Below are 19,212 nucleotides of genomic sequence, written 5' to 3'. Positions count from 1 at the left end.
CTGCTCCATTTTAAGTTCATTCATTAAACTCCTTAGCCATATCGCGTGACAAACACACAATGCTGCTGCGACGTACTCAGCTTCGCAAGTGGAGAGCGTGACGATCGGTTGCTTCTTCGAACTCCAAGTGAAGCCTGTATCTCCGAGGAAAAATACAAAACCAGTAGTACTTTTCCTTTCATCTAAATCTCCGGCCCAATCACTGTCGCTGTATCCAACGAGTTTGTACTTGTCTGACGACGAGTAAAATAAACCGAAATCAAGCGTACCTTTTAAGTAGCGCAGAATTCTCTTGGCAGTCTTCATATGGGTAACCGTAGGTGCTTCCATGTAGCGACTGATTAGTCCTACTCCGTAGAGAATATCTGGCCTTGTACAAGTTAAGTATCTCAAGCTTCCAACAAGGCTCTTGTAAAGAGTCGGATTGACCTTCTCTCCTTCATCGATCTTTGATAGCTTGATTCCGCATTCCACGGGAGTAATTGCCGGATTACACTCCTCCATTTTAAATCTCTTAAGGATTTCCTTCGCATATCCTTCTTGAGATATAAATATTCCATTTTCTTGTTGTTTTACTTCAAGCCCGAGATAGTATGACATAAGACCAATGTCCGTCATCTCAAATTCTCTCGTCATCGTTTTCTTGAACTCCTCGAACATTGTAGGATTATTGCCGGTAAAGATCAAATCATCCACATATAGGCAGACGAGCAACATATTTCCCTTTTCATCCACCTTCACATAGAGAGCATGTTCATGTGGGCATTTCTTAAAATTATTTTCTTGGAAGTACTTGTCGATTCTGCTATACCATGCTCTCGGCGCTTGTTTTAAGCCGTATAAAGCCTTTTTCAACTTCAGGACTTTATTTTCTTGTCCTTTTACTTCGTACCCCGGCGGCTGCTCGACGTATACCGTCTCTTCAAGATGCCCATTTAGAAAGGCAGACTTGACGTCCATTTGATGGACTTTCCATCTATTCTGGGCAGCTAGAGAGATAATTAATCTTATAGTTTCAAGACGAGCAACAGGAGCAAATACCTCATCATAGTCGATGCCCTCTCTTTGGTTATATCCTTTTACTACCAATCTTGCCTTGTATCTTTCAACCTCCCCTTTTGCGTTTTTCTTGGCTTTGTACACCCACTTTACTCCAATTGCTCTTTGTCCTTTCGGAAGTGTTACAAGCTCCCAGGTGCTATTCTTCTCAATAGCCTTAATTTCTTCATTCATCGCCTTTCTCCATTTTTCACTTTCCACGGCTTCGTCAAAAGTTATTGGTTCACTATCTTCAAAGAGACAAAAGAGAGATATATTGTCTCCGTAGATATCATTTAAACTCCTCGTCCGTAAGGGCCTCTCGCTTGAGCTTTCATCTGCTGATGATGGATCATTTTGGTGCAACGCTGAAGGAGACGGAGGTGGTGTATTAGCTGGAGATTCTGGTACCGGTGGTTGTTGTTCTTCTTCTTCTTCTACGATAGGGAGAAAATTGTAATCCTTTTCTTGAACACCGAAGTCCCAGATGCCTTCTTCATCGAACTCCACATCTCTGCTTGTGATGACCTTTCTATTGATTGGATCGTACAACTTGTATCCCTTGGACCGAGAGTCATAACCGATAAATATGTACTTGGCACTCCTGTCATCCAGCTTCGTTCTCAGCTGGTTCGGCACATGAGCATATGCGATACTTCCGAATACTCGTAAGTGTGAGACGCCGGGTTTCACTCCGCTCCATGCTTCTAAAGGAGTCATGTTCCACACGCTTTTTGTGGGACATCGGTTTATCAGGTAAACCGCACAGTCAACTGCTTCTGCCCAAAACTCCCTGGGCACTCTCTTTGTCTTCAACATACTCCGAGCCATATTGAGAATTGTCCTGTTTCTCCTTTCGGCAACTCCATTTTGTTGAGGTGTATATGGAACCGTAAGAGGCCGACGGATTCCATTGTCTTCACAGTAAGACTCGAACTCCTTCGAGGTAAATTCACCTCCTCTATCTGATCTCATAGACACAATTTCGAAGCCGCTTTCTTTCTCCACAATGGATTTAAATTTCTTGAAATTGGAGAAAACCTCTGATTTTTGCTTCAAGAAATAAACCCATGTTTTTCGACTAAAATCGTCGACAAATATGAGGAAATAGTTATTTCCACCATACGAGCTTGGCTTTATTGGTCCACAAACGTCCGTGTGAACTAACTCCAGTGGCTTTGTGGCTCTCGTCAGTGTTTCCTTAGGAAAACTTTTTCTGAAATGTTTTCCAAGTAAACATCCTTCGCACAATTGATCCGGGTGGTCTATTCTTGGAAAACCTCTAACCATATTTTGTTTGGACAATAACTTTAATCCTCCAAAATTTAGATGTCCATATCTAAGATGCCAGAGCCATGACGAGTCTTTCACACAAGCAGTCAGACATCTCGCGATGTCATTTTGAATGTTCAGATAGAACATCCTATTTCCCGTCATTGGCACTTTGGCAATTAGTTTTCCTCTCCTATCTCTTATGAAAAGACTAAGGTTTTCCATGTTCATCCTATATCCCTTTTCTAAGAGTTGTCCCAAACTTAATATATTCATTTTTACGTTAGGGACATAATAAACATTAGAAATAAATTGATGGCTTCCATTTTTTAATCGAATCAAAATTTTGCCAAGACCATTCACCGGAGTTTTCGCTCCATTTCCAAACGTCACATTGCCGGAAACTGATTCATCAAGCTCCACGAATTTTTCCTTCGTGCCGCACATATGGTTGCTTGCTCCCGTATCAAGCACCCATGTACAGTTTTCATCATAGTCACCTCCTTTGCATGCCACCAACAAGGTCTGGTCTTCTTGATTTTCTTTACTAGCGTAGTTTGCTCTCTCCTCGACATTATTTGAAGAAGATCGACAGTCCGAAGCATAATGACCAAGCTTATGACAATTATAGCATTCAACTTGAGATTTGTCATACCTTGGCCTATTATTGTTGCGCCATGAATTATTTCCTCTACCACGACCTCTTGTGGAGCTTGACCTCTGGCCTCTCTGATCATCGTTATTTTGCTTGCCTCTTTCTCTTCCGCCGTAGTAGCCACGTCCTCTTCCTCTAGCATTATTACTAGAGCTCTCTCCTTTGTCTTTTAAAGTAAGCTTAGCTTGTAGAACTTGTTCTACCGCTCCCTCTTTATTTCTCTTTCTCATTCTTTCTTCATGGGCTTGAAGAGATCCCATGAGCTCATCCACGGTCATGGATTCAACGTCTTTGGACTCCTCGATTGCAACGACGATATAGTCGAATTTAGGAACAAGTGACCGTAGTATTTTTTCAATCACACGACTATCACCCATGACCTCGCCATTTCTTCTTAGTTGATTAACAACAACTAAAACTCTTGAAAAATAATCCGATATTAATTCGGACTCTTTCATGGAGAGAGATTCGAACTCACCTCTTAGAGTTTGCAACCGCACCTTCTTTACTTTGTCCACGCCTTTGAATGAATTTTGCAAAATCTCCCACGCTTTCTTTGCATTAGCGGCTCTTGATATCTTCTCGAATGACGACTCATCCATTCCTTGATAGATGAGGTAGAGAGCCTTCTTGTCTCTCTTTCTTGAAATGCGCAGCGCATCTTTTTCATTTTGCGGAAGCGCCGCTTCATCATCCGGTTCAACATAACCTTTCTCTACAATCTCCCATGCATCTTGCGAGCCTAATAACGCCTTCATTTGGATACTCCAATTTTCATAGTTATCTTTGGTGAGTTTAGGTACATGAAACGGAAACATTTCACTAGCCATTAGGATCTATGGCTCTGATACCACTTTGTTGGAAATGATTTTGAAGTTAATGGGCTAAATGGGTATTGAAAATGATTTGAGAATGGGCTCACAGACACTCAACTTTGGTTTAAGAGAAATGAAATTTTATTGATCTCAAAACTTTGTTTGGTGGTACAAGACCTTACTTCTTACACACACTCCCTTTAATTCTCACCTTACCACTAACTTTGTTTTTCACTCAATTACACCTTCACTTGGTTGCACTACCTCCCTATTTATAGCCAACCTAAGAATTCTCTAGAACTCCCTAGAGAAATATCTATCCCAACTAACTACAACATGTGCTAGATATTTCTAGATAGTTTAGAACCTTTTGTACATTCATGAATATTCTAGTAAGCTTGGGTCCTTATAGCCATGAAGCCTCTAGATGGGCTAGAGTATTGTGGACTAATCTACAATAGACTAGTTGGGCCTAGATAATTCTAGACACTTCTAAAATCAAGTTTATAATTTTAACATCTTCCACTACAACCCAGTGATACTATCATGATTCCAAGTATTGGGTTTGGATTTGATCCCCTTACTCGTAAGCATAAAGTTCTTTGTGTGTGGGAGCTTTCAAAAGAAATTTGCTCTGATTATAGTCATGGGGATGTAAAATACTTTTCCGAGGTTTTCACAGTGGGTGAGAAACAATGGAGACGAATTGATGAAATACCACCAGTTTCAGTGTATAGAGAAGCTGTTTATGCAAATGGTTCAATCTACAGGCGGAACGGTAACAACTATATTGAGATACCTAGTTTTATCATGGAATCTTTTGGGGGACATACTTCAATTCTGACTGAAAATTTGGTACAAATTGATGGACATATCGCTTTAGCAAACAGAACAGTAGAAGGTAAATGTCTAAAATTGTGGATTTCAAATGATGATTGCACGAAGAGAGCAAACATGTCTACAGACCCGGTTCCATTTGATGGACATATCGCTTGGAGTGAAGGGCGTTGTCTCTCTGTTAATGAAATTGAAGAGACTAAGAAGTTGATAATACAAGACCCGGTTCCATTTGATGATAACTTGAGTTCAAGAGATTTCGTAAAGTTGTGGCTTTATAATCGAACTGAAAAATCTTTTCAGAAGATTACCATCAGTGGTATATTTCCAAAACTGAGAAATCCGTTTAATTACGGATTGTTTGTGTTTCGTGATAGCCTTCTACCCTTAGAAGATGCACCAGAAGCTTAGCGATGGAAGAAGACCTTTTATTTTAGTTATGCATTTATTTTCATTATGTTTAATTAGCTACTGATGGGACGGTATGTGTTTTTTTTTGTTTGGTGGTGCAAAAAGCTTTTCTTTTTTTGTAAAAGATTGATACTTGATAATCTTACTGGCTTTATAAATCTTCTATCTTTATCTATGGTTCGGTTCAATTATGTATTCTCCACATCTGACTTGGCTATAGACTGATTACATGCTTTGCTGCTGATGGTTTGTTGCTTTCTGAGCTTGCAATGTCGCTTGAGTTTATCCATGCAGATTCAGCGGGATCACGGGCTGTTTCCATTCTTGCGGTAAGTTGTTTCAAACTTTCATGCTGTTGGTGGCCTTATGTGTCTTCCATAATACTTCTGCGATTTTCCTTTTTTTTTTTTGTTTCTGTGGGTTTCTTTGTTCTGAATCTTGGATTTTCTGATTTCTCTATTATAGTTTCAGTTCAATTGCTTGCATTTAGTGATTATTGCAACAATAGTTGTAGGTAAAACTGGTTGAAAGGGAATAGAATCAATAGATGTTTCTCATATGAATTGGTGGAAGCGGTAATCTACAAAGTACAGTAATATTCTGGGCGTGTCGTTAGCTATGAGGAAATGGAAGTAAGAATGTTCAGTTGATTAGATCATTGTCAGCTCTATCATATTTTCATAGGATTCTGGGTGGCCACTGAAAAGATTGTGTTTCTCAGGAAAGTATGCAGTCTGTTGGATTTTGATCCAGAGGTCAAAGGATTTGAGTCCGTAAGGTTCAGTGGCCTTCCAAACAATTTCAATATGGTTCCTGCGCCCTGTACTTCAGAGTCTGTTCCAGATGTACATATGAGAATTAGGTACATGTCGTTTTTCATTTCCATTTATCGTTTTTCATTACCATTTTGTTTCAGACACTCCTCTAATGTTCTGTGAACTTATAGTTCTGCTCGAGCTCTGAGTGCAATTACCTGCATGTTTTGGGTAGCTAATTAAGCAATCCCCACTAGAATTTGACATAGAGTTTTCCCTTAAAAATGAACTTCAGCTGTATGTTTGGGTCATATACTGGAGACCAAGATTCTGGATACTCAATTTGATTTGTTAATTACATATAGTTATAGATTCTTTGTTATAATTTTCCTCTATTAGTTTAGTTTGGATTGGATCCCACTCTGCTTACGACGTCTATACTTTATTTTTCAACTAGTTTTCATCCATCCCCCTGTCATTGTTGAAGTTTAGAATCAGAAACTTTGATAAGCTGAATCTCCTTCTCCTCCATCCTATTTTTGAGACCTAGTCATTGCTAAAACAGTTGGTTATCCTTGTCATAATTGGAACCAGTGTTATTGTAGCCTTTTGAGTCGGCTAATTCTCAGAAAGAGAGAAATGTGACAGGAAATATGTCCGACAAGTCAGTCGCACTATGTGTATATTGGAGAATAATACACCCTAAAATTGCTAAATATCTTTTTTGAATTCTGTATCATGGAGGTTGTGAATTTAGTTGCTTGTCGTGTTTCATCAAGAAAAGGTTACAATCCAAAGATTTATTTAGGTAAAAGCCTTAGTGTAAGAAATGTGTCTGCAATCCAAAGCCATGTGCGCTTAGGTTTTGAATCATGAGGTGATTCCATACTATAGCTAGGTTAGGCTGTTTTGAAATTTTCGGCGGGTATATATTCTAACTGTCTATAATCTTAGAACTGAGGAGATTTTCTATCTCTTTTATTGTCAGTCAGTTCAATTTGCACTTCATGTATTTGGCTGTGATGAAGTTCTACTCGGTGCAGTGACCTGTGTGTTTATTTTAGCTTTGTTCTTCTTTATTGTTAAAATGGGTTACCCAGCCATCTGGTTCATGAGAATTTTGTTTCATGTTTCTCTACCAGCAAGAAGAAGGCTCGTGATAGATCTAGATCATTGGCAAACCAGAAGCCTACTAACTAAAGCACTGTTGGTGTTAAATTTTGATCCAACAGATATGGGGATCACAGACACTGAAAAGGCATTTTGAGCCATACCTAAGGTATTGCATATCAGAATCCGATGGAACTTTGCATTTTTTCAGTTTGAGACACAGGAAGAAGCAACTAAAGCTCTTGATTGCATTCACACGACCTTCATTGTTTTCCCTTATATCTTGCTGTTGGTTTCGGTTTCTTCAAAGAAAGAAATCATTTCGGTTTCTTTATATATTACTTCTTCTGATGCAGTCATACTCGGTGCAGTGACCTGTGTGCTTAGCTTTGCTCTTGGGTGAACTCACATGAGGCAAGTTGTTGTCCTGTTGACAACACCATTTCGCCGTTCCTGTTTCCCGGATGGCCGTTCCTCTGATGGCTCACCTGAATGGGGTCAGTTTTTTTCCTTTATCAAATTGCATCCTCAAGAGTACAAAGAGGTTTCTTGAGTCGAGAAAATCCCTTTTAACCGGAGTAGATCTGAGCAGCATTTAGTGGTTTGTCATAATATACGACAACTACAAAGTACTGAGTCAATGGGACTCAGCCTTTTCCAATATATGTTACAAAAACGTCTTGGAGGGATTCGAACCACTGTCCTAAAGCTTGTATTAAGCTAACATTCAGGCACCGAGATATATTTTCTAAGTACGAGTATTATGGCAAGACAGATATGGCCAAACGAGAAAACTAGAAAGAATCCACCTATCCTTTCTCCCACTTAGTGCGGCACCTCCTGCCCAATCCACCGATAAACCATGATTCTGGACTTGGATATGAGTCGACTCGACATAAATCAGATACCAGACCACTTGTTTTTTATTTATTTTTTTTAAATCTAATTTGTGAGTCTAATATTTCATTCGAATCCATTTAAGTCACAAAATAAAATATCCCCGACTTATGAGTTCAAGTCATTAATTCGGATGTCTTTGAGTCAAGTCCAATTCACAAAAACAAACATTGTAAAAAAGAAAAAAAATAAACATGATACAAATCTTACCCTCATTGCTACTAAACCTCGTTTACTAGATAAGAATCTTATGATTAGATCATGACTACATGCCAAATAATCTCGGTAAAGACGGTCTATATGGACTTACCATATCGTTGATTTGTTCACTATGGTCCCATTATGGACTCAACAAAAAAAGAGAATGGTTGTGCTAACTGGCAAATTTAATGATTTTCCCATTGCTGTTCATCAACAGCCGCCACCGAACTTTGAAAAACCGTACAACGTTTCTCAAAAAACGGCAAGGCTCTTCTTTGCTCGCCGATGGCTACATATGATATTATTCATCTGGCTCCACTGGTTTTATCTTTTTTCTTCTATAAATTCAGACCATATTTTCTGAATTAGTTTGTCCTTCAACTCATAAATCCTACGACTACAGAAAAAAAATGTATCCTTATAGCAAGGCTTCACCCTAGCTTGACCTAGGTCCACTTCCAGGCCAACAGCATACCTTAACCCACCATTTACTACTCCCCCGACCTATGTGTAAAGGCGGAATTTTGGAATTTCTCGTCACATGATAGACAAAAACTTATCCAAAAAAGATTTTCTACCGATACTCTAATTTTATATGCATAGTTATTATCACATTCAAGTAGATTTCTCTATCACCATGAAATCCTTTACCGAACTAGTCCTACCTAGGGCAGGAGAGGCATCCACTATTTCTATAGCTTGTGATTAAATTCCTCGAACGAATCCTCGTCAATCATATGAAAGTTTTCATAATCAAAGGTTGGGTTTTGAAACCTTACTTCCTTCTTTATAATATTCTTCTCAAATAAGTCTCTAAGATGTCTGAAACTACCATTAACATAACACATGATGTTGAAGGTCTTGGATAACATGTATAATAACATTCAATCTATCGGAATTATACTTCTCAACTCTAATTTCATTCGTGGTATGTTCAGCTATATCATTAGCCAAAGTTACATTGTCTCCAATGACTATAGGAGCAATATAACCTTTAACTACTCACACCCATGTTTGAAAATCAGGGGCTTGTAGGAGGAAAAGCGTAACTTTTTTCAACCTTAAGTAATTTGTGCCATCGAAGGCCGGTGGTAAGTCGGATACATGGACTTTTGGTCAATACATTTTGATTGTGGAAGAGAAATAGAAAAAACTCTATGTATAGTCTTCTTCAAGGGTCTCTGCAGTTGACCTACTGGTGATTGTATTACGTTTTGTCCACAGTTGACCTACTGGTGATTGTATTATGTTTTGTCCACACAGGTGACCAAAACAAATATGATTGCTGGTATACTTGGTACATTTTCCTTTTCAGGTCTCATCCATACGTGCCATATAAATAGGCTTTATATCATGTTTGGATACTAAAAAAAATGTTCCTGCTTATTTAGGAGTAAAAGTCAACCCCAGAAATAAAATAAATTTGCTTCGCAAAAAATTAACGTTTTGCATCTAAAAATCAAATCTTATTGCAAAACGAACTTCAAGCTTTTTATTATGCTTTGGAAGTCGAAAGTATTATGCTTTTAATTTATGCACTGATCCGTGCATTGGTGATTAATTTATGCTTTTGTGGCCAAAGTTGCGAATTTCTTTGTATTATGCTTTTACTTCCTCTCCATACTTTCTCCTTTTAATATTCATAGATGGGTCAGAGTTTACAGTCATGCCACTGGCTACTCCTATGCTGAAATTGACGTTTAAACTACTTAGCAAGAGAAAATTCAGCTTTTGTAAGCCTAGCTGAGATCAGAGAATTATATTAGTGTCAGATAAGAGTATTAATTAATGGAGTTTCAACTGTATTATCATCACTTAACACATTATGCAGGGCTATAAAGTTGTTGATATGCTTTTGCATCCTTCCAATGCTGTTGTAATTTTTCTGTTTTTACCTGGAAAAAGATTTCACGTCTATCATTCTGAAACACAAAATTTTGAAGTAGTAACAAAAACTTTCGATATTATTAGTTTACTACTCCTAACTTAATTCCGCTATGCTGCTGCAGGGTTTGCTATTTGGAAGACGAGCAAGTTGCTGAAGATGCCATCCAAATCCTTGCTAATACTCCATTGGAATTACACAAATCAAAAGCTTTTTGTGAGTAATCATCTTCTTTCACTTGTGTTTTCAGTCAGTTCGTTCGGAATTTCATGTAATTGGCTATCACACATTCATACTCGGTGCTGTGACCTGTGATGCCTAGCTTTCTTCTTCACTGGTATAATGCGGGATACCTAGCTATCTGGTTCATGGGAATTTTGTTTTCTTGCTTGTTTTTCATGTTTCTCCACCAGCGGGGAGAACACAGTAATCATTGAGATGGATCTAGATCAGTGGCAAACCAGAAGCCTGCTGAAATGCTGTTCATGATATATTTTGATCTAGAGTGGCAAATCAGAAGCCTACTGAAATGATGTTCGTGATATTTTGATCCTAACGGATACGGGGGATCAGGGATATTGAAAAGCTTTTTGAACCCTATGGCGAAGGAACTTGTCATACTAGGGTATCCCTGGACAAAATTTTTATTTATTTTTTTTTTCATGACGAACAACAGCAACAGGAATTAAACTCCTAACTTATAACTTGGGAGTTCAACCCCTAGCCAATTGAAAGTTCGCTTAAGATTATTAATTCTTCTATCAACAGCCTCCTAGTACGGCTTAATAAAACTCCTTTTGGGTTTGAAATCTTTCTATTTTATTGAAATTAGATCCAGCCAACCTTTGCAATACACAAAATATAAAATACAGAGGGATCACTCATACTTTTATCCTTACACCGTCTCATATGTTGGGATACGTTCCTTTTATAAAACTTTCCTATCGAGATAGACATATTTTGAGACATAAACAAATATTAAAGTAATAAAATTTCTGAGACATAAATAAATATTAAGGTAATAAAAATTTTAACGCTACACAAACAAAATTCATACGATATATAACCTCATTAAACATATAACCTAATTAAACATAACAAGTGCAGTGAATAATTCAAACCGAAAAGGAAAAAAACTAATGTTTCTAATTAAACATAACAAAAGTGCAGTGAAAAATTAATTAAACATTTCAAATCAGAAGGAGCACCATCCAACAGTTTTGTCTACGGTGTCTTCCATCTTTAAACCATTGGCTTCTTTTCTGCATCTTCAACAGGTAGAAGACTTTCATTAACACAGTGCACATTATAATGATACGGATATCTCAATAACGGTGTTATACCGGTGATGTCAATCATTTGAAAACTCTTCTTTCTCCGATTATAGATATTTAGACTAACAGATCCTCTCGGGATTTGCATATCGTCCTGGATACGTGTTTGTATGACTATCTCGTCTGTCCCTTGGACTGGATGAACATAAAGATTCTTCTCTTCTTTGAACGAACATGGAAGTAATATGGTTTCCTCGCTCCAATTTGTTGTTCTCATCTTCTTCTCCACGTTGGAACTGTCATCATCAGATATCCATAACTTTACGACACAGGCATCTACCCTGTCAATTAAAGCCACGTGTCCATCTATTGATGTTACTGTGAACTTTTCATCCCGCTTTGCACAATCTTCTAAAATCTCAGGAGGACCAACGATGAAGTCTGGGATCTGAATGACTCTAAACTTTTCGCTTCCAACATCAAATGCCACAATCAACTCCTTATCCGGAGGTGTGAAACTATCTGCACCGTCGTTCCTCCAGTAGATTGAAGCTTTTGCATAAACACCAGCAGATTCAAACAACCGAACCGGCGGCACCTCATCTATATTCCTCCATTGATTTCCTCGTCGTCCCACGGTAAGAACTTGGCATATAAGTTGGAGTTTCGAACTTGTTGAGAAATAGTCTTCGGGTATCTCCAGGACATATACTAGTTTGTAGGTTTTAGTCGAAGGATCAAACCCAAATCCATAAGTTGGCGTCTTCATAACATCGAAAGCACTCATCCACTGTAACGGCACCGGTGCCGTTTGTGCCCACGGAGTAACTTGTCGAGTCCCGAGGTTGTAAATGCGAGTAGCAGTATCTGATTCGTCAATAAAACAGAACAAGCCATGTATAGGCCGTGGTACATTTTCGTCAAGTACCCATGGAAGTGTGACTCTATGAACAGCCTCTCCACCTTGAAACCCATCCTTAGGTGAGAAGAGTTGTACGGTCTTGCCGTTATACCTGGAGATGACAAGTTGAGGATGTGCTTTTGATAGACTTAGATGCGACTCTATGAAAGATGAATCCTCCTCAATGAATGACTCCCATGTTTTGGATACAGATTTAAAACGCACAAGAGACTTGACGGGAAGGCGGACAAGGATATTCTCTACTGAATTGTCATCAAGACGGTTTGATAGTGATTTGTCCATCTTCTTTGCTAGGGCAAACCCAATTAACAAAGAACCCTTCTCCTAATTGATTAAGGATGAAATTGAATTAAAAAACAACCAATTACGGGTTGAAATTATAAATTGATATCAAAATTAACTGAGGAGAAAAAAACATACCTATGCCCAAAATTGGCTGCTTTGATTTTACGATCCACCAGACAGAAAGCTCTCTGATTTATAAGATCTCAAGTTTGAAATTGAAAGAGACGTATTTATATGCGGATTCGATTGATTCTCAATTCCAATTCCTTCCTAACCAGAATTAGGTCTGTCCGGTCCCCGATTTAGAAGGCAGAAGATATAAGAACGAAAACTCTCCTCGAGTTTCTTCGATCTATATATTCCTCTTTAAACACGTGCCAACCATTTACACGTGTAAAAGTACACTCATAAAACTTAACCTATTCCGAGTCTTCTTCTCATTCCATCCGACCCGACTGTGCATCTCTTCTGCTAGTAATTTTTTTCACATCAATGATAGTTGAGGGAACTACAGTACTAGGGTTTGCTATTTGGTAATTTTTTTGACATCAATGGTAATTTTTTTCATAGCGGAATTCTTTTCACATCAATGGTAATTTTTTTGTAACTGCCATATTTAAACTTTACTACATCTCTTCATAGACTGTTCCATTGCTATTATTACTAATAGTTTTGTGCAGCCTATGAACACTCAATTTCATGAGTGGATTTGTAGCATGTTTCAAGGAAATACCTAAGATAGTCAAAGAGGGGCAGTATTTCAATGGTTTGGCTTTTTATGGCATATATGGAAATGCAGGTGCTAGAAAATCTTTGAAAAAGAACCAATCTTACAGAAACTGGTGCACATGATAAATTCAGACTTTGCTGATTGAAATAAACAGACAGTTAGTCCCAATAGATCTACTGCTCTAAATAATATACAAACTAGATCTGTCTGGGAAAAAACAGCTGCTCCTTTCTTTAAAATTAATTTGATACAGCTTTTAAAGAGGAAACATATGAACAGAAGCAGTTCCTTCTGATTCTGACACGCAATACATTGCCGTAGGGCTCAGAATACTTTTCAATATCTTGGATCCCTGTATTCGTTGGATCAAAACGAACAGCGTTTTAGTAGGCTTCTGGTTTGCCAACGATCTAGATCCATTACACAGATTACCGTGTTCTTCCTGCTGGTTGAGAAACATGAAAAAGAAGCAAGAAAACAAAATCCTCATGAACCAGATAGCTAGGTATAACCTATTTTACCAATAAAGAACAAAGCCGGGCACACAGGTCACATCACCGAATATGACTGCGCGAGAGCCAATTACATGAAGTGTGAAATGAACCGACTGAAATACAAGGAAAGAAGATGACTACTCACCGAAAGACTGCGCCTAGTGTACAAATGGGGTACTATCGAGGCTTCGGAAGGCATCTTCAGCGTCTTAGTGTACAAATGGGGTACTACCAACTATCCCTGCAGCAGAAAAACGGAATTAAGTTAGTAAACGAATAATATTGCAAGTTGTTGGTACTATTCCAAAAAGGTTGGGTTTCAGAGTGGTGAACATATCGACGTTTCTTTTTCCAGGTAAACACAGAAAAAAAATACAACACAGTAGGAAGAACCTGGATGCAAAAGGATATCGAGTTCTGCATGATGTGTTAAGTGATAATAAAAATTTAAAAGCTAAATACGAAGAATTACAACTGAGAATTCATTGATGTGCTTGCTTTGCCAATATCTGCATATGTTCAGGAGTAGCCACTGGCATGACTGTTAACTGTGACCCAGTAGAAGGGGATGGGACCAAACCATAACACAGAGACATTATTCTCCAATTTTTGCCACAAAAGCATACATTATTCTCCAATACACAGACCAGTATGGGTTCCTGGAGACGACAAATCGGTTTGGGCTTTCTATTTTAGGTATAGTGCGACTTCTCAGACACTGGGTGACATTTCTCCTTTTGATAACAAACTATTTTCTTTCCGTGATTCTGATAGCTAACCCAAAAGGCTACAAGCCTACAACTGGAGGGTCAAAAATCTGGTTCCAATGATGATAAGGATAATAGACTGGTTTGGAAATGGCTTAGATCTCAAAAGGGCCATCTCATAATAGAATGGAGCAGAAAAAGTTTCACCTTATCGAAAAGTTTCAGATTCAAAACTTCAACACTGACAGGGGATGGATGAAAACGAGTTGAAAATAAAATCCCAGTCTATCTCTAAACTTGAGTGTCGACCTTTTAATAGTGACAAACTTCCTTGCGCAAAATATTATTAGATTAATCAGTACCTTGTTAATAGAAACGTTCAGAATACCTTCACGGTATTTTACCCAATTTATTTAAACCAGCTTGCCTGCTTCAAACCCAAAGTTCAGAATACCTTCACGGTACAAAGCCCCAAACAAGTGATTTGTTCATTATCAGTACCTTGTTAATAGAAACGTTTACTCGATCTGGATCCCAATTCGGAATTTTTCAAGGAAACTAGTTACCAGTTGTAGTCTTGCGGATGAGATGGATAAGAAGGGAATGAACCAGATGTAGATGCGGCTGAAATTTAGACTACCCGACGGGTTGTAACCGTTCATTACCGGGATCTAGGACCCGAAATCACTAACGGTTCCAGCTTTGGCACCCAGAACCGGACCCGATTAACCCGGTCTTTGTGTGGATAGTCTTGCAAGAGCTGGACCTATCAATGATGACGGAGTTATTGAATTCAAACCAGGGTGTTGGTGAAATATGTAAGTTCAGTTTTGGTTTTTTTATTTCCGAAATTGCATCTTGTGTTGTATGTTCACTTAGGTTTGGGGTTTTTGATTAGGTAGATTGTAGATTATTAGTTAAGGCACTGAAGATTAAATTAAACCAACTGATTTGGGGGAGATTTTCTGACCTAAAACCCTAATGAGACAGGAACTTGTAGAAATTGATTTTTTTTTCCTTCTTATTATTGGCTGACTTTGAGGGGGAGGCCTTCTCCAGTCACTTCTATCATCCAATCCATTATCAATTTGGTGGTAACTCGGTATTGTTTCTTATTGGCTGACTTTAAGGGGGAATCTGCCATATTTAGACATTACTCGAGAAATCTTTCTTTTCTTCAATTTCTAGAAATTGATCGCTTGTTATAATTTGGATACAAATTTTCGTTGCTTTTGTAAAATGATTACCTATCCTTTATGGTTTAATTTTGCAGTAAACCAGAAATATGATAAGATGTATGGCATCAACCATAACATATGGTGTGCCATGGCTGGAAATTTAGTTGCTGTTGAGTCGTGTCTGAGGGTCACGCACAGGGAGGTGACTTGCTGTATACTAAGTTTTGGCAGCTCTTTATGCTAACTTGCTTTATTTCTCATGATTGCTCATGCACATTTTAACTCATGAGCAATGAATATTGCTTTATTTCTCATGATTCATGTTAACGCCATCTTTGACAGTATGCATATATATTAGTGTGTGAGGATTAATTCCTAAATGGTTCTTGTTATCTTTAATACCTCACGAGACTTTGGCTTTTCTGGCGGGATATGGATTGGCAGATTGGGAATTATTAACTGCTAATATATGTGAGTGACGGTACAATGGGAATTTACTAGTAGTTTACAACCATTAGATTTCGAGAAAGGCTTTAATTTGATTGTGTTGGTTGGATTTTTTTTAAAAATGTATTTGGTCTTGATTTAGATGCGTTTCCCTTGCATATTTAAAAATGTTCTGTTCGCTTAGGCATCCTTATTTGTGTAACATATACTTGCGTCCTTGCCGGTCTTGTGTTTAATAATTTCTTTTGAAGTTTCGGAAAAAACTCAATGGTGGATATAAGACTATTACTGTGTGGGATGTTGCAAAAAATCTCCATACTAATCTGAAGAAGGTTCGAGGTTTTTCTCTGGATGTTATTTATGTGAGCTTCTTGGTTGCCGGATACGACGCTGAGGTTATATTTTGTTAGCTTAATTCATTTTTATTTCATGATATATATTTTTTACTATATATGTGCTAAGTATTATTATCATTTTTCGGGTTTGTGTATTAGGTTCCTAGATTGTATGAGGTCAACAGGGGTTGTTGCCAACCTCGTCAGTACGCATGCATTGGTTCTGGCGCATCTTTTGCTCAAGAATATATGACTGAAGTGTTAGTTTTACATACTTTTGTGTTATTTGAACTAACTGCTTTTTGTTTATATATATATTTCTAATTCTTTTACTATGTCTTGTCACCACTATCCAGCCTATATAATAATGAATTGCGAAAAAGAGAAGTTGAAGTTCATCTTCTAAGATCTGTATGTCAAGCGGCACTAAAAGACAGAGGTACAGGGGGTCAATCTATAAAAGGTACTTGTTTTTGTTTTGTCAATGAGGAATTCTGAGTTTTTATGGTGGAGTTGGGTTTACTTGGATTAATTAAAACTTTGTTATCTCTCAACTTCTGTGGTTATTCTTAGCTAATAAGTAAAGGCTTTGCATGGATGTAAACTTTGGCTGGTTGTTCTCTTATTTTTACAGTCTATTTTATCAAAGCTAATGGAGTGAAAGAGCTTTCCAATGACAATTTTGGAAACATTCGTGACTCATATTTTCCTGGTGTAAAGTCGGCTGAAGAAATAGTGACGAAGACCCAATGGAAGAATAACCGCTTTCCAGAACTCACCATTCACCTAAAGATGATCGAGCCGAGAATACATGGAAGAAGAATAAACATTTTTCCAAGATATTTGAACTCTCTAGGAGGTTTATTGGAACTGGTTTAATCCTTTTTGTGTAGTTAGCGTTTCTCTAAGTTAATAACCAGTTTAGTTCTTCAAATATGACAAAGCCTGGGATCTGAATGTGCTTAATGCTTAGTTTGATAATGACACAGTAAAGAGAACTAGAGATATTAGAATTCCTTTTGATGGTAAATGGTTTTTTTTGTCGAGACTGCTTATAAAGCAATCTTGAATACCAGAAAATGTTTCTATTTCCTGGAAACTTTTTAGGAAAACTAGGATTCCCAACAATATTCTTCACTTTTTATATAGTTGTTTGCCTGTTGGTGTAAATCCTGATGAGCATAATTGTCCTTTTTGTAACTGCCATATTTGAACTTTACTACATCTCTTCATAGACTGTTCCTTTGCTATGAATGTGATATTACTAATAGTTCTGTGCAGCCTATGAACACTCAATTTCATGAGTGGATTTGTGGCATGTTTCAAGGAAATACCCAAGATAGTCAAGGAGGGGCAATATTTGAATGGTTTGGCTTTATTTTATGGCTTATATGGAAATGCAGGTGCTGGAAAATCTTTGAAAAAGAACCAAACTTGCAGAAACTGGTGCACATGATAAAATCAGACTTTGCTGATTGGAATAAACAGACAGTTAGTCCCAATAAGTCTACTGCTCCAAATAATATACAAACTAGATCTGTCTGGAAAAAACCAGCTGCTCCTTTCTTTAAAATTAATTTTGATGCAGCTTTTAAAGAGGAAACTCATGAACAGAAGCAGTTCCTTCTGATTCTGACATGCAATACCTTGCCGTAGGGCTCAGAATACTTTTCAATATCTTGGATCCCTGTATTCGTTGGATCAAAACGTATCACGAACAACGGTTTAGTAGGCTTATGGTTTGCCAACGATCTAGATCCATTACACTGATTACCGTGTTCTTCCTGCTGGTTGAGAAACATGAAAAAGAAGCAAAAAAAAAAAATCCTCATGAACCAGATAGCTAGGTATAACCCATTTTACCAATAAAGAACAAAGCTAGGCACACAGGTCACAGCACCGAATATGACTGCACGAGAGCCAATTACATGAAGTGTGAAATGAACCGACTGAAATACAAGGAAAGAAGATGACTACTCACCGAAAGACTGCGCCCAGTGTATAAATGGGGTACTATCGAGGCTTCGGAAGGCATCTTCAGCGCTTAGTGTACAAATGGGGTACTACCAAATATCCCTGCAGCAGAGTTAGTAAACGAATAATATTGCAAGTTGTTGGTACTATTCCAAAAAGGTTGGGTTTCAGAGTGGTGAACATATCGACGTTTCTTTTTCCAGGTAAACACGGAAAAAAAATACAACACAGTAGGAAGAACCTGGATGCAAAAGGATATCGCGTTCTGCATGATGTGTTAAGTGATAATAAAAATTTTAAAGCTAAATACGAAGAATTATAACTGAGAATTCATTGATGTGCATGCTTTGCCAATTTCTGCATATGTTCAGGAGTAGCCACTGGCATGACTGTTAACTGTGACCCAGTAGAAGGAGATGACACCAAAGCATAACACTGAGACATTATTCTCCAATTTTTGCCACAAAAGCATACATTATTCTCCAATGCACAGACCAGTATGGGTTCCTGGAGACGACAAATCGGTTTGGGCTTTCTATTTTAGGTATAGTGCGACTTCTCAGACACTGGGTGACATTTCTCCTTCTGATAACATACTATTTTCTTTCCGTGATTCTGATAGCTCATAGCTAACCCAAAAGGCTACAAGCCTACAACTGGAGGGTCAAAAATCTGGTTCCAATGATGATAAGGATAATAGACTGGTTTGGAAATGGCTTAGATCTCAAAAGGGCCATCTCATAATAGAATGGAGCAGAAAAAGTTTCACCTTATCGAAAAGTTTCAGATTCAAAACTTCAACACTGACAGGGGATGGATGAAAACGAGTTGAAAATAAAATCCCAGTCTATCTCTAAACTTGAGTGTCGACCTTTTAATAGTGACAAACTTCCTTGCGCAAAATATTATTAGATTAATCAGTACCTTGTTAATAGAAACGTTCAGAATACCTTCACGGTATTTTACCCAATTTATTTAAACCAACTTGCC

General features: G+C 37.9%; 2 protein-coding genes across 3 annotated transcripts; one reads left to right on the top strand and one right to left on the bottom strand.

Moving 5' to 3' along the window:
- Window positions 1–10,970: 10,970 nt before the first annotated feature.
- Window positions 10,971–12,667, bottom strand: LOC113344951 (F-box protein At1g11270-like). Its single transcript, XM_026588822.1, has 2 exons — window positions 12,493–12,667; window positions 10,971–12,396 (listed from the first exon to the last, which is right to left on the bottom strand). Exon 2 carries the CDS (start codon window positions 12,352–12,354, stop codon window positions 11,119–11,121), a length of 1,236 nt encoding a protein of 411 aa, XP_026444607.1. The 5' UTR covers window positions 12,355–12,396; window positions 12,493–12,667; the 3' UTR covers window positions 10,971–11,118.
- A 2,900-nt stretch (window positions 12,668–15,567) lies between these two features.
- LOC113344975 lies at window positions 15,568–17,239 on the top strand. Of its 2 annotated transcripts, none has more exons than XM_026588842.1 (5): window positions 15,568–15,668; window positions 16,165–16,308; window positions 16,408–16,508; window positions 16,605–16,711; window positions 16,883–17,239. In XM_026588842.1, exons 1-5 carry the CDS (start codon window positions 15,582–15,584, stop codon window positions 17,125–17,127), a joined length of 684 nt encoding a protein of 227 aa, XP_026444627.1. In that variant the 5' UTR covers window positions 15,568–15,581; the 3' UTR covers window positions 17,128–17,239. The 2 variants fall into 2 exon arrangements, 1 of the variants encoding a protein (XP_026444627.1); XR_003357968.1 differs by lacking the exon at window positions 15,568–15,668 and adding an exon at window positions 15,906–15,937.
- Window positions 17,240–19,212: the final 1,973 nt, after the last annotated feature.

The sequence above is a fragment of the Papaver somniferum genome, unplaced genomic scaffold (assembly GCF_003573695.1).
Source record: "Papaver somniferum cultivar HN1 unplaced genomic scaffold, ASM357369v1 unplaced-scaffold_80, whole genome shotgun sequence".
Taxonomy (NCBI): Eukaryota; Viridiplantae; Streptophyta; class Magnoliopsida; order Ranunculales; family Papaveraceae; genus Papaver; species Papaver somniferum.
The sequence above is the reverse complement of the archived record's forward strand: the minus strand, read 5'-3'. Positions and strand labels throughout refer to the sequence as shown.

Coding starts and splice junctions, on each gene's coding strand:
- LOC113344951 (XM_026588822.1), bottom strand. CDS start 12,354: ATGGACAAATCACTATCAAACCGTCTTGATGACAATTCAGTAGAGAAT.
- LOC113344975 (XM_026588842.1), top strand. CDS start 15,582: ATGTATGGCATCAACCATAACATATGGTGTGCCATGGCTGGAAATTTA. Junction 16,309..16,407: donor TTGCCGGATACGACGCTGAG/GTTATATTTTGT, acceptor TTTGTGTATTAG/GTTCCTAGATTGTATGAGGT. Junction 16,712..16,882: donor AGGGGGTCAATCTATAAAAG/GTACTTGTTTTT, acceptor TTATTTTTACAG/TCTATTTTATCAAAGCTAAT.